The sequence below is a fragment of the Lygodium microphyllum genome, chromosome 27 (genome assembly GCF_053477565.2).
Source record: "Lygodium microphyllum isolate KBCC chromosome 27, Lygodium_microphyllum_v1.1.10, whole genome shotgun sequence".
Taxonomy (NCBI): Eukaryota; Viridiplantae; Streptophyta; class Polypodiopsida; order Schizaeales; family Lygodiaceae; genus Lygodium; species Lygodium microphyllum.
Window position 1 is genome coordinate 71,341,774 of NC_141161.1, and position 12,013 is coordinate 71,353,786.

Consider the following 12,013-nt stretch of genomic DNA (forward strand, 5'->3'; position numbering starts at 1 on the left):
ACTTGCAGTTCCAATCGATCCCTCTATCCACGCTTGTAGGATTTGCACCCATGGTTGGTTCTTATTCATTCTACACATGACCTTGAATGATATCCTATTGGCTTTTTCAGGGAGTGACTCAAGGCCCACTCTTCCTTTTGCTCTGTCTACAATGACGATTTCCTAGCCAATCTGGACATATGACCAATTGCCATCCTTGTTCCAGAGGAAGTCTCTAAAAGATTTCTCTATGGTCTACCAAATCGCTTTGCTGAAGGAGAATAGCGATGACATGTAGATTGTAGTTGATGTCAGCCCCTAACCACTTGGACTAGCTCGAGCGAGTGCGATGAGCCCCTGGGCCCTAACTCTCAAGTTGTCCGGTTTGATAAGTTGAGAGTTAATGTTGAAACTTGTGGAGTTCTCTACACTCCCCCTTGGCCTTTGGGGCGGCCGGCCCAAGGAAGACTACCTACGTTGACTAGAACGGAAGAAACATGCCTCTGCTCTCTAGCTCTTTATCTGGGGTGTATCTTCTGAGAGCCTACCATGGCTCTGGACTCCCTCCCTCTGGCGCTCTTGCACACTATCGTGTCCAAACTCGACCTCCAGTCCATCTGCGCTGCGTCTGCGACATGCCGCACTCTCCACACATGCTGCTCCCTCATCTTGCCGCAGCTGGACAGCATTTACCTCGTGGTATGTACTGAAAAAATCCTATCCCCTTCCTTTCTGCTTATTTGTTGTGGGCAGAGAGACTGGATCGTTCAATTATGCACAGAAAGAGAATGGATCCTGTAACTAGTGCATTGGAAGAGAATCGGTTGTGCCCTAATGCATGGAAAGAGGATGGATTTGTTGCACTAATGCCTAGTAAATGGTTGGTTTGTCAAGTAAAACGTTGAAATAGGCAACTGTATTAACAAGCAAGAATTAGTAGTTTTGTGAACGTGCAACAGAGGTTTTGTTTTTAATGGATAGGTACATGGATCGAGGTCATCATTGTTGCTGTTTTCTGCTTGAAAATGTTATGGTATCCAGTCTTTTGCTATGAAGATAAGATGTTGCTGGTTTATTTTTGTAGATTTTCACTATTGTTTTCTAGTTGCCGCATGATAGTGACTTGTTGCACGTGTATGGGCTCTGCACAACCAACAAGCCGGTAGGCAGTGGTAGATAACCTGCATATATCCATTTCTTAGAACGTTTTTGACCTGCATGTATCCAATTTTCAAAGTTTTTAAAGCTTTGAAGACCATACTTCTCATTAAGCTCACTGTCAAGAAACCACTTCTTCATTCCCGTGAGGAATATACAACCTGCAATACTCTTACAAGAAGTTATTAGTCATTTTCCATTGCCACAAGAATGTGTGATTTTCCATTTGTAGGAAACTCTGTGTTACTCGCATGTGGTAGTTCCAACATCATGAGCTTTTACAAGGGAGGCACCCCATACCTAGCCTGTTGTAATGAGCAACAGAAACTGCAGCCTGCCTCCCGGGGCATGTGTGTGCAATCCTGGACACACATGTAGGCTAGTGCCATGTGCATGGATATTGTTCATGATTGCAGCTTGTGTTAAAGGGTTTTGGCAGATTTAATGCATTTGATCAGTGCAGCAAGTTACATCTTCAGATGTGAAAGCTACTGTTTTAATCCTTGCATATCAATGGTACTAGAGTGTCACATAATTTTTCTGCAACTAGGCTATTTTTCAGTCATACAGCCTTGGCGTACAAATGAGCTACTGGTAATCTGCTAATGCAGGGTTCAAAGTTTGATATTATCACTTTTCTTTTGACATATTTTGGCAGGACACTCCACTTCGTGGGTCAGAGTTGGAAAAGTATCTTGCATGCAATTCTAAGATACAAAGTCTGACACTCAACTGTAGAAAGCTTGAAGATGGGGATGTCTGTCTTTTTGTAAAGCCTCATCTCCAAAAGCTCTCTCTCTTAAGATGTTGCAGGTTCTCCGGAAAGGTTTTTATTGAAATTGGGCTCCATTGCACCAATTTGAGGTCTCTGTGTGCTCAATCTCTTGAATCAAGTGCAGTTCAATGTGTGCAATCCCATTAAGCAATCGAACTTCAGTGCTTGATGTTTTTACTATAGACTGCAACATTTTTTGGGTGCAGATCTTTGTCTCTGGAGGTTATCTCTATTATAGAACCAGGAGCATTTGGAACTACAAAACATGTCCTTGAGGTTATGCTAAAGTCTTTACCTCAATTGGAGGTATGGATCATTGTTATTCTGATTTGGTGGATATTTAAGATACATTGCTTGTTCTGTTCAGCTGCTAAGGATGAGAAGCCAAATCTGTGTGAAAATTATTAGCTGATTCCTAACAAGTCTTCTTAATGTGAGCAGTTTCTATCCATTTCTGTGGATGATGACAATGCTCGCCTGTTTGGGGAGATACATGAATGTGTTGGTCCGTCATTAAAAGCTCTTGCAGCAGGACACATCACAGAGCACTATGTAAAAAGACTGCTGAATGCGACTTGGACTGGAATAACTGCATTGTCACCTGGGATTCGGGTGGTTGGATGTCAGAATCTTCAGCAGCTATGTTTAGTATTAGACGTAATAACTGATGTTCTGATGTCTCTTTTGACAAACAATCTAGCTAGCCTTTGCCATTTGGATCTTGAAGATGATCCTCTGGAAGTTCCACCAACAGTTTTGGATTTATCAAACTTTGGCATCCAACAAATCTCAGCCTGCAGAAAATTGAGGCGGCTTTCTTTGGTTCGTAGATGTTCTATAGGTCGCGACGAGCACCATCCAGTATCATTCAGGAGGGTCAATGACCTTGGTTTCCTACTACTGGCCCAGAGCTGCAAAGGTCTTGAAAGCATTAGACTAGGGGGATTTTCACAAGTTTCTGACACAGGGTTGAATAGCCTTCTAAATAACAGCTTGAATTTACGGACGTTTGAATTGATTCACATGAATCGTATCTCTGATCTAACCTTTCATGACATGGGAGCTACACCACTTACCCTTGTAGCAGTGAGCCTTCCAGGAGCAAAACAGATTACAGGTGAAGCTGTAGAACAGCTTGCCTGCTGTGAACATGTGAAGTTTCTGAACTTAGCTCTTTGTCGCAGTGTTGGCGACAATGGATTGAAAGCTGTATCTGCCCTACGGAAGTTAACTATCCTAGATTTGAATGGTGCAGATATAACAGATTTTGGCCTTTTTGCTTTAGCCAAAAGCAGCAGTCCATTGAAATCCTTGTCTTTGCGTGGGTGTAAAAGACTGACAAGCACTGGAATAATTGCTCTTGTTCAAGGTCCTTTATCAATGACACTTCAAGCTCTAGACCTCTCCTGTCTTCCCACTGTGACAGACAGTACAGTGCTCGCATTGATTTCCAGTGGAATGCAAATTGTTGACTTACGTTTACGCGATTGTCATGCCCTGACTGAGGGATGCATATCTGCATTGGCCCACATGCAGTATCTGGAACATCATCATGGGGGAAGCCTCAAAGCACTGGATTTATGGAACAATCCCGGCATTACTGCAGGCTCATTGTGGTGGTTCAAAAAGCCTTTTTTCCCAAGGTTAAGATGGTTGGGTTTAGGAAAGCATCTAATATCTGATCAAGCATCAAGTTCTATAGTACAAGAGCGATGCTTTGTAGATGTCTCATGGGAAGGATGGGATCCAGACTTTGGGTTTAATAAACTCTGTGCGGAGCATCAAAATGCAAATGGTGGCTTGGGATTTTGGCTATAATCGTGGTCGACTCAGAAGAACATTGAGCATCCCCTAGTACAGCCATAAATGCTTCCAGCAGATGGTTAACAGTCGATATGATGACTTTACAAGCTTCAATATTTTTGATTCAGTTGATCCTGCATGCTCAAGGCATCTTCTCTTCCTCTTTCTTTCACTAGCCTCTTTCTTTCATTAGCCAATATCTTTTTAAGTCTCATTGTGACATTGCGTTCTTCAAGGGACAAACAAAGAACAGGCTGCATCTTTGTCAACAAGTGAACGCCATGCTTGTGCATGAATTTCAAACACTCGAGGGATTGGCTTCAATTTCTTTAATCAAAATGCTGGCATAGTTGGATCAATCTCTGTAGTAGATGCACAGCATGTATTTTGCTAGCACAAGAAGGAATAGCTCCCTTAATAAACACTGTTGATCCACATAGGTGTCAATCTCTGTGTATTAGTTTTTTATTTATGGTGCTTTCCCTTTTTCTGGGATCATTTTTCGTTGGAAAAGCAAGCATAGCTTTCCTTTAAGAGTCTTGTGGTCTTAATTTAAGGATACAGTGAGAACATAGGTATACAACTGTTTCTAACATTAGGATAGCTGATGTAACTGCCTAGCATGGGGTGTCTTCTCGTCCTGCTCTTTTTCCAGTGTCTGTTTTGGAAGGTGCAACTCATTTGTGGTTGTTGGTGTTAATATTGCTAAAGCACTGCACTCAACATTACTGCTCTCTCCTATTAACAGCAATCTTGAGTAGGTGCAGCAGCTTTGATATTAACAGTAATGTTGAGTAGGTGCAGGAGCTGTGATGGAAATAAAGGTGCAAGGACAGGTAAACAGCATGAGAAAAGGAAGAGCTCTAAGATGGCAAAGTGATGAATGGCTGGGGTTATGAACCCACCTAAGCATGCAAAATTATTGACTGAGTAATTACATGTGTACAATTGATGGATGCAAATAGCATGCAGATGCTGACCTGATCTGGGATGTTCGACTGCAGAAGCTGATGTATGTTGTAATGCACATATATTTGTGTAATCATTGCCCTCTTATTGGACATAGCGTTTGGCCACCAAGCAGGCCTTATACTTTGGAGGGTTTGCTCATACCAATGGGGAATAAGTCAATCTGTCTGCAAGGAACAATTGCAGAATGTGGAGGTGGGGTGAGTGGACCTTGTGGAGTGTGATATAAAGTGACGATAGGGATCAATGTTATGAGCTGCAACGAACAACTGCAGGGTGTGGAGAAGGTGGAGTCGATAGATTTTGGTGACCATGATAAATAGTAGATAGGACATTGAGGGGACCTAAGAATTGTGAGGAACATGCAGGTATAGAGAGGTGATGTCGAATGTAGTAAAGGTAGAGAGGAATGGCTGTTGGGTAGCAAGGGTTGCTTGTCTAAGAGATCTCAATTTCTATATTGAGGAGAGGATATAATGTTAATAGTTTCAGGTTGTGGCACTCAAAGTTATGAACCTCAGTAAATAAGATTATAATTAATTTTTTGTTATGGTTTAAAAGAAGCTTGTGACACGTACAAAAGGATCAATAGCTAAAGCACAACCCAAGGGTCCTATACGTGCAGTCACAAAGAGAACACAGAGTACTGTAGAGCACAACCCAAGGGTCCTATACATGCAGACACAGAGAACACAGAGTACTGTAGTTGGGCTATCACCTTAATGGACATGCTCATATAGAACTTAGAATTCCACTCGAATACTTTTTAAAGTTGGGTATAATGTCAGACTTCAGGGCATGATTAATGCAATATGTCGTATAAGGTATTCCCAAAATACAGCTTAGTGATGAATTTGATATCATTAACTAATTTCAAGGTAGAGGCATCATCTCAAGGGTTGAAACAGAAAGCAACTTTCTTCTTCAAACATGATAGCTCCTTCTCAATCAAATGGATGACATGACCTCACAAGTAGCATCAACATTATAATTCTCTACAATCACCTATTATAGTAGTGGTCAAGTAGAAGCTCTCATTCAATCCAGTAGGAAACCTCGAGTTTGAAGTCTCATGGAACTTTTGAAGGTTGTCACAAATCCATGAGCTACCTCCACCTCTATGCACAATGCCATGATTGTTGGGCCTTTGATAGAGGAGTTGTAACAAGCTTCTTGGTCTCCTTGTTTCCTTGCATCGATAAACTTCACCACCTTATTTTCTTACTCCATGCCCTTTGTTGCAACTACTCAACCTCTTTAGACTCCATGGACAATACATATTGTTGTGCCTTTGCCCTATGAGCTCCTCTACCAACTCTACAAGTTGCCATGTGCTCCCATGAACCCCTCTTGGTTGCAATGGTTCCTCTTCTTCACACCTTCAAATCTCTCCATGCCTTTTGTTGCTTTTGCCTTACTTGGTTTCCCTATCAAGTAGTTGGTCACCACCTCTTGCCTCTCCAACACCTTTGCCTTATTAGTATAGCGATAATCCATGCCACCTCGTATCCTCCCCTCAACTCCACACCTATTGCCACCTTATATAGGTAGTTTTCACTATAAGCTTTAAAGTGCGTGTTTTTTTCTTGTCATAGTTGGCCACCTCCATATAAACCAGGAGGCTACTTCGAATGATGCCACAAAACCATGTTGGTCACCTTGTCACCCATGAAAAGCCAATATACAACCCTATCCACAAAGCTTTTTTGAAATATGTGCATTTGTGCGTGCGCTTGTGTATTTACACGCATATATGTGCGCATGCACACGCCTTAAAAATGTTAGGCCCCATCTCCTTATGCTTAGACTTGAGGTCTCTTGGATGACCCTATTCACATAAACTTGTCTTAAAGAGACGCATGCACTTTCTTTGTTAACCCCTAACCATAAGAGACTACAAAAAGGTTGGACATCTCACTTTGCTTCACCCTCCACAGGTACACTCAATGTTCATCATATTATTTCTGAAAAGGGAAAAGAAAAGGAAATTATTCTCACAGGAGAGGGAACTTCCAATACAAATACATCTGTCCTAATAGATATGGATATGTACTGTTATGAAACACTTCCAGATACAGAAAATGATCAAGAATATGATTTGGAAAGCATTCTTTCAAAAGAAGTGCAACAAATTTATTATCCTATGCTAAAAGATCTCGATGAAAATTTTCTTGAACTTAGTCCTTCCTCCTATCAGCAACCTCTACAGCTTGAAAAAACCATGACAGACTTAACAGATTATCTCGAGCTAATGTTCTTAGAATGGTCTGACAATGATTATAGAATAGCTTTTGAAGACATTAATGAAAAGGATCTTGAAAAGATTCATAGACAGAGAAGCAAATCACGTACTAGACCAAACGCCTTTATGCATTGATTATTTTGAAAAAGATAATGATGAACTCACCTGTAGCATACACAAAAGACTTAATTCAAGGATTATGGGAGAATACATAGAACAAAATCCTCCGAATCAACCATCTTCAGAACTGCCAGCATGGTATTACCATGATCAAGCACATTTCCAAGAAAGAGCTGCATTCATTGCATCATCTTCTGATGAAGACGGAGATAGTGTGATTGAGGAAACATTTGTCCCTATAAATCCACATCGACAGTCATCTCCAACTTCACCAACTTTAGTGTTACGAGCTCAATTGAATGCTCATTTTTCTTTTGTAAGTAATTCTTCTGCTATTACAAACCCTATGAATACTACTTCTGCATCAACATCCAAAACAAAGCCCTCTTATAACCACTTCTATAAGAAGATAGGTGTGCCAGAAAAAGTTGGATCTTTTTCAATATGGTCTATTGATGGCAAAAAATCCGAAGAAATTAAACTTATTTACATGATGTATGCATATGTAGGACAAAAAATGATAGAAAAGCCACAGACAGATAGAATAGATATTGTCAATGCAATGACACATGGTTTTGTGGGTGGACTCAAACAATGGTGGATATCTATTTATCCTCAGGTTAAATTAGCTATAGTACAACATCAAGACCTTATTCAAATATTCTTTGAGCTATTACTAGAAGAACCAGTTGGAAACAAACTAGATGATGTATTAGAAGCTATAGAAGCATTTTTCAAATCCAAACTTTGTGATCCAAGATTATACAAAGAATACATTGTATATATGAGAGACCTCATGTATGAAGGTCTTGGAGCACATGACAACTCCATGAAAGAGCATCTAGTATGTTCTTTTCCAGAATCCATTCCTTTCTATTGTAAACAAAGGATGAAAAATGAAAACAAAGGCTTTACTGATAGTGTTGGACAAATCATCCAAACCATCGAACAAACTATCAAAGAGGTTTGTCATCAACAAAAGATGACATAGTTAAATCAAAAGTTTCCACAATCTATATGCAAAAAAGCCTCAAAATTTGAAGCATATTTTGGATGTGACAAATGTCATTGTGATATTTTCACACATAGCTACTACAAAAGAAAGAACAACAGACATCATTATCATCAACGACATTATGGAAATCAACAAGATTATGAACAGGAAGCTTCATATAACCATAGATTTCGCAGGCATTCTAGAAGATCAAAAGGAACCAGAAAAGCTAAATATCACCAAAAACCTTCTTTCAGAAAAGGGAAACATGATAAAAGTTCAAAAAATAAAGATTTAAAATGTTTTCCTCACTAAAAAAGCACCCAACGAAATTGGAAATAAAAGATTATTAAGATGGTCACTCTTTTTTGATGCCCTTGATGTGACTTTTGAATATCTTCCAAGTGTAGAAAACACTATTGCTGATCTACTATCTAGAAAGTCATTATGACCACTTCAAAAGTTACTGTACAATATTCCTTGTACCTTTATGATGTAAAAGATTTTATCCAACTCATTGTGCACTACAAGATGCCTTCTTATCCCTTTTAGAGTGGGAAAAGCTCTACCCAAATTCCTGTAAAAGCGGGAAAACCTCTGCGCGGGAAAATTCCTAGCCCAAGAGCCTATATAAAGACCATCCATTCTCTTGTAAAACATATACTGAGATAGACTGATATATACTGAGAGATAGAGAGTTAGGGAGAAGTCCATAGCCAATCCTTGTTTCCTTGTACTCAATTCACTCATATAATACAGAGTTATCTTCTCACCATATCTTGTTACTGGCAAGCAAGTCTTGTTATTCTCATTTCATAATTTTTGTGTGCCCCTCATTCCGTCATTCCGCTCCGCTTGTGCCCACTCTGCAGTCAGTTAGAGATACAGTCAGAGAGAAGTCTAGAGCCAATCCTTGTTTCCTTGTACTCAATTCACTCATATAATACAGAGTTATCTATCACCATATCAGAGCAGATTTTATTTCCATTTGTAGATCGAGAAAAGAAAGGTAGTAAGTGACGCTCTTGAGGTCTCGCTCGTTAGGCATTCAATTGAGTGCAAAGTGAGCACGAGCAGAGCGGAATGACGGAATGAGGGGCACACACGGAATAGAGTAAACACACAGAATGAGGGGCACACACGGAATGACCTTGAGCTTTCTTTAGCCTTAGCATTTTCTTCGGTAATAGAGTAAACAGTTCTTTCAATTTTTGTGAGGAGTGTCATGTCAGCTTGTTTGCCCTTGTAAGTTACTGTAAACTTTCTAGCCCAAAAGGTGTAGGGCACCAAATGTTGTAAGATATCTGTACCAATCAATAAGTCATACCTCATTTGTTTCATGAGTTGTATTTGTATTGGTACTTTGATTGTTCCAAGCTGTAAATAGGCATGTGTCACATGAATGACTATGATTTTTTTGTTATTGGATAATTCTACTATGATGGGTGTAGAAACCTTTATACAATTTTGGGAAAGAGTTCATAAGGGGCAATTGTCAATGAAGATCTTGTATCCAATAATGCATTCACAAAAAGAGAAAATTGTGGCATGTTTTTAACCTGTACACACACTATAGGAATAGGTCCACCTGTATCCAAAGCATTTAGTTTGTGGATTCTAGTGTGGGATTACCTTACTTGGTTGACTGGATGTATACTGTCACCTGAAGTTGAGGATTGCAATTCTTGTAAGATTGCGGTAGTTCCTTGGTCTATCTCCTTTTGGCTTAGCAAGATTCTTTTGTGGATTTTACAGAGTGAGTGTAATTCCTGTTGCATTTGTAAAAAGGCATTAGTCATATCCTGTCCTGTTTGTTGCATACATGGAGAAACTGAATTCAGTAGTTGTGATGCTGTCCTGGAATGGTGTAGAGTTTCCAACTTGTGTGGAATGAAAAGATTAGCATGTCCTTTTGTTTCTGGGCTCAGAGTACCTTGCTTTGGCAAGTCATATGGATTTAAGAAGAATTCTTGTCGTATTTTATTCTTTTGTTTCTTGTGTTTTGATGAGGAGGTGTCTGTATCTTCAGATTCTTCTGGGCTTGATAAGCTGTCTTCAAGTTTCTTTCCTTTCATTTTGGAAGAGGAGGCAAAAGCATTTCCCATGAAATTGCCTTTGGAAGGAAAATGAGCCTTGTGAGCATTAATAGCTTGAAAGGTGTCTGGGTTTACCTCATCATCCGATTCTTCCGTTATATCAGAAGTGGTATCTTCTAATGTATCTGAAAAATTGTCTGTTGAATGCCAAGAGTTTGTTTCAGAAGATGTGTCAAAAAGTTCTGTGTTTTCTTCTTCTTCATAACTGTTGTCATAGAAATATTTGTCATCTGAATAGCTATCATAAGAATAACAACTATCATAGTCATAATGGTGCATCATGTTTGTTGAGATATCGAGCTCCACTCGTGATACGCCAGGGTGACCGTTGTATATTTATGTCACCGACTTGTCAGTTGCAGACGCGGTTGGTACACCGCCCATGAATAATAGCTACATGATAGCTATCCTTATCTACTCTAGTTCGTGGCTCAGTTAGTATGCCACCTTAGTTAGTTGAGTTTGGTTTGAGACCCATATATAGGGTTCTTCTATTTCTTTGTACTAGAGTTCTTTTGGCTTACACAACTAAGAAGAGGAAAACTGTTTTCAGCCTCCACCCTTGTGTGTCTTCCCCCATTGTGCAAGCAAGAAAGCTTCAAGCGAGACTCCTTCCTTCTCTCCCACAATCTTGACATGGTATCAGAGCCTTGTTCGTGGTAAGGAGCTCAAGAAAGCAAGCCAAGCTCGCGGTGGTCTGGTAAGAGGAGCAGTGTTGCTTTCATTTCCTGTTTTGGGAGCAGATCTCTGCAGGTAGCACAGCCGGAAATTGCAGGAGTGCATTGGTCTCAGGTTGAGACGCCCTTCGCGGTGAAGCAAGAGGGCAGTATATGCTGCGGGAAAGGGCTTTAGCCCTTGGCGACCTTGTTTTTTTGATTTGAGGCCATTTCGGGGCCTGTTTTGCAGACGGAAGTTTTCTGCACGCACTCAAGAAAAGGCTCAGTTTTATGCTGTGCGACCACTGTTCTACAGGTCGGTGAAAAGTTACTGTAGAAATTGTATCGTATGCTTGTGCGCAGAGACATTGGGAGTTTCAGAATCATCCTTGGTTCCTGTTTATGAAAAATCGTCACTAGGAAGTGACTGTGTGGTCAAATACCACTTTCGCCAGTTTTGCAGATTTGCCCTTGTGAGGGTGAAGCTGTGTTTTTTTGCAGTGACAGAATTTCTTGCAGTATTCTGTAATGGCGTCTGATTCTCTTTCACAGATTGTCACTGAAAAGCTTGACAAGAACAACTTCCAGGCATGGAAATTTAGAATGACGAATTTCCTTATGGGAAAAGGATATTGGGAATTTGTTGCAGGAAATGAAGAAGAACCAGTTCTTCCTGATGTTCCCAATCAACAACAAATGCAGGCATTTAAAACATGGCATGAGAGAGCCAGGAAAGTTATGTATTGGCTGTCTATCAGTATTTCAGACTCTATGATTGTGCATATTCAGGATGCAAGTACGCCAAAGGAGGCATGGGATACTTTGTCAAAAATGTATAGCACAAATACGCAAGCCAGGAAAATGCAGCTCAAGCAAGAGTTGCATAATGTGCAAAGAGAAAGTATGAGCATCAACGACTACCACATGAAGGTGAAGAAGATTGCAGATGCACTTGCTTCCATTGGGTCGCCAGTGGAAGATGATGATTTAGTTTCCGTGACCTTGAATGGTCTAGGAAAGGATTATGCACAGTTTCGGACATCCATTTCAGTTCGTGAAAGATTTCCTGATTTTGAGGAGTTGATTGCTCTTCTAATTTCTGAGGAACAGAGAAATGGTGGTGCATCTTCTTCAGGAGGAACTTCAAAAGAAGCTGTCTTCTACTCAAATGCTGGAAGAGGTAGAGGCAGAGGTAGAGGAGGCCGATTTGGAGGCCGTGGC

General features: G+C 40.3%; 1 protein-coding gene across 1 annotated transcript; it reads left to right on the forward strand.

Moving 5' to 3' along the window:
• Positions 1–397: 397 nt before the first annotated feature.
• Positions 398–4,228, forward strand: LOC148012452 (F-box/LRR-repeat protein 10-like). Its single transcript, XM_087669234.1, has 4 exons — positions 398–678; positions 1,796–2,001; positions 2,119–2,218; positions 2,354–4,228. The coding sequence occupies exons 1-4, from the start codon at positions 529–531 to the stop codon at positions 3,728–3,730; spliced, it is 1,833 nt and encodes a 610-aa protein (XP_087525360.1). The 5' UTR covers positions 398–528; the 3' UTR covers positions 3,731–4,228.
• Positions 4,229–12,013: the final 7,785 nt, after the last annotated feature.

Coding starts and splice junctions, on each gene's coding strand:
- LOC148012452 (XM_087669234.1), top strand. CDS start 529: ATGGCTCTGGACTCCCTCCCTCTGGCGCTCTTGCACACTATCGTGTCC. Junction 2,002..2,118: donor CTCCATTGCACCAATTTGAG/GTCTCTGTGTGC, acceptor TTTTGGGTGCAG/ATCTTTGTCTCTGGAGGTTA. Junction 2,219..2,353: donor AGTCTTTACCTCAATTGGAG/GTATGGATCATT, acceptor TAATGTGAGCAG/TTTCTATCCATTTCTGTGGA.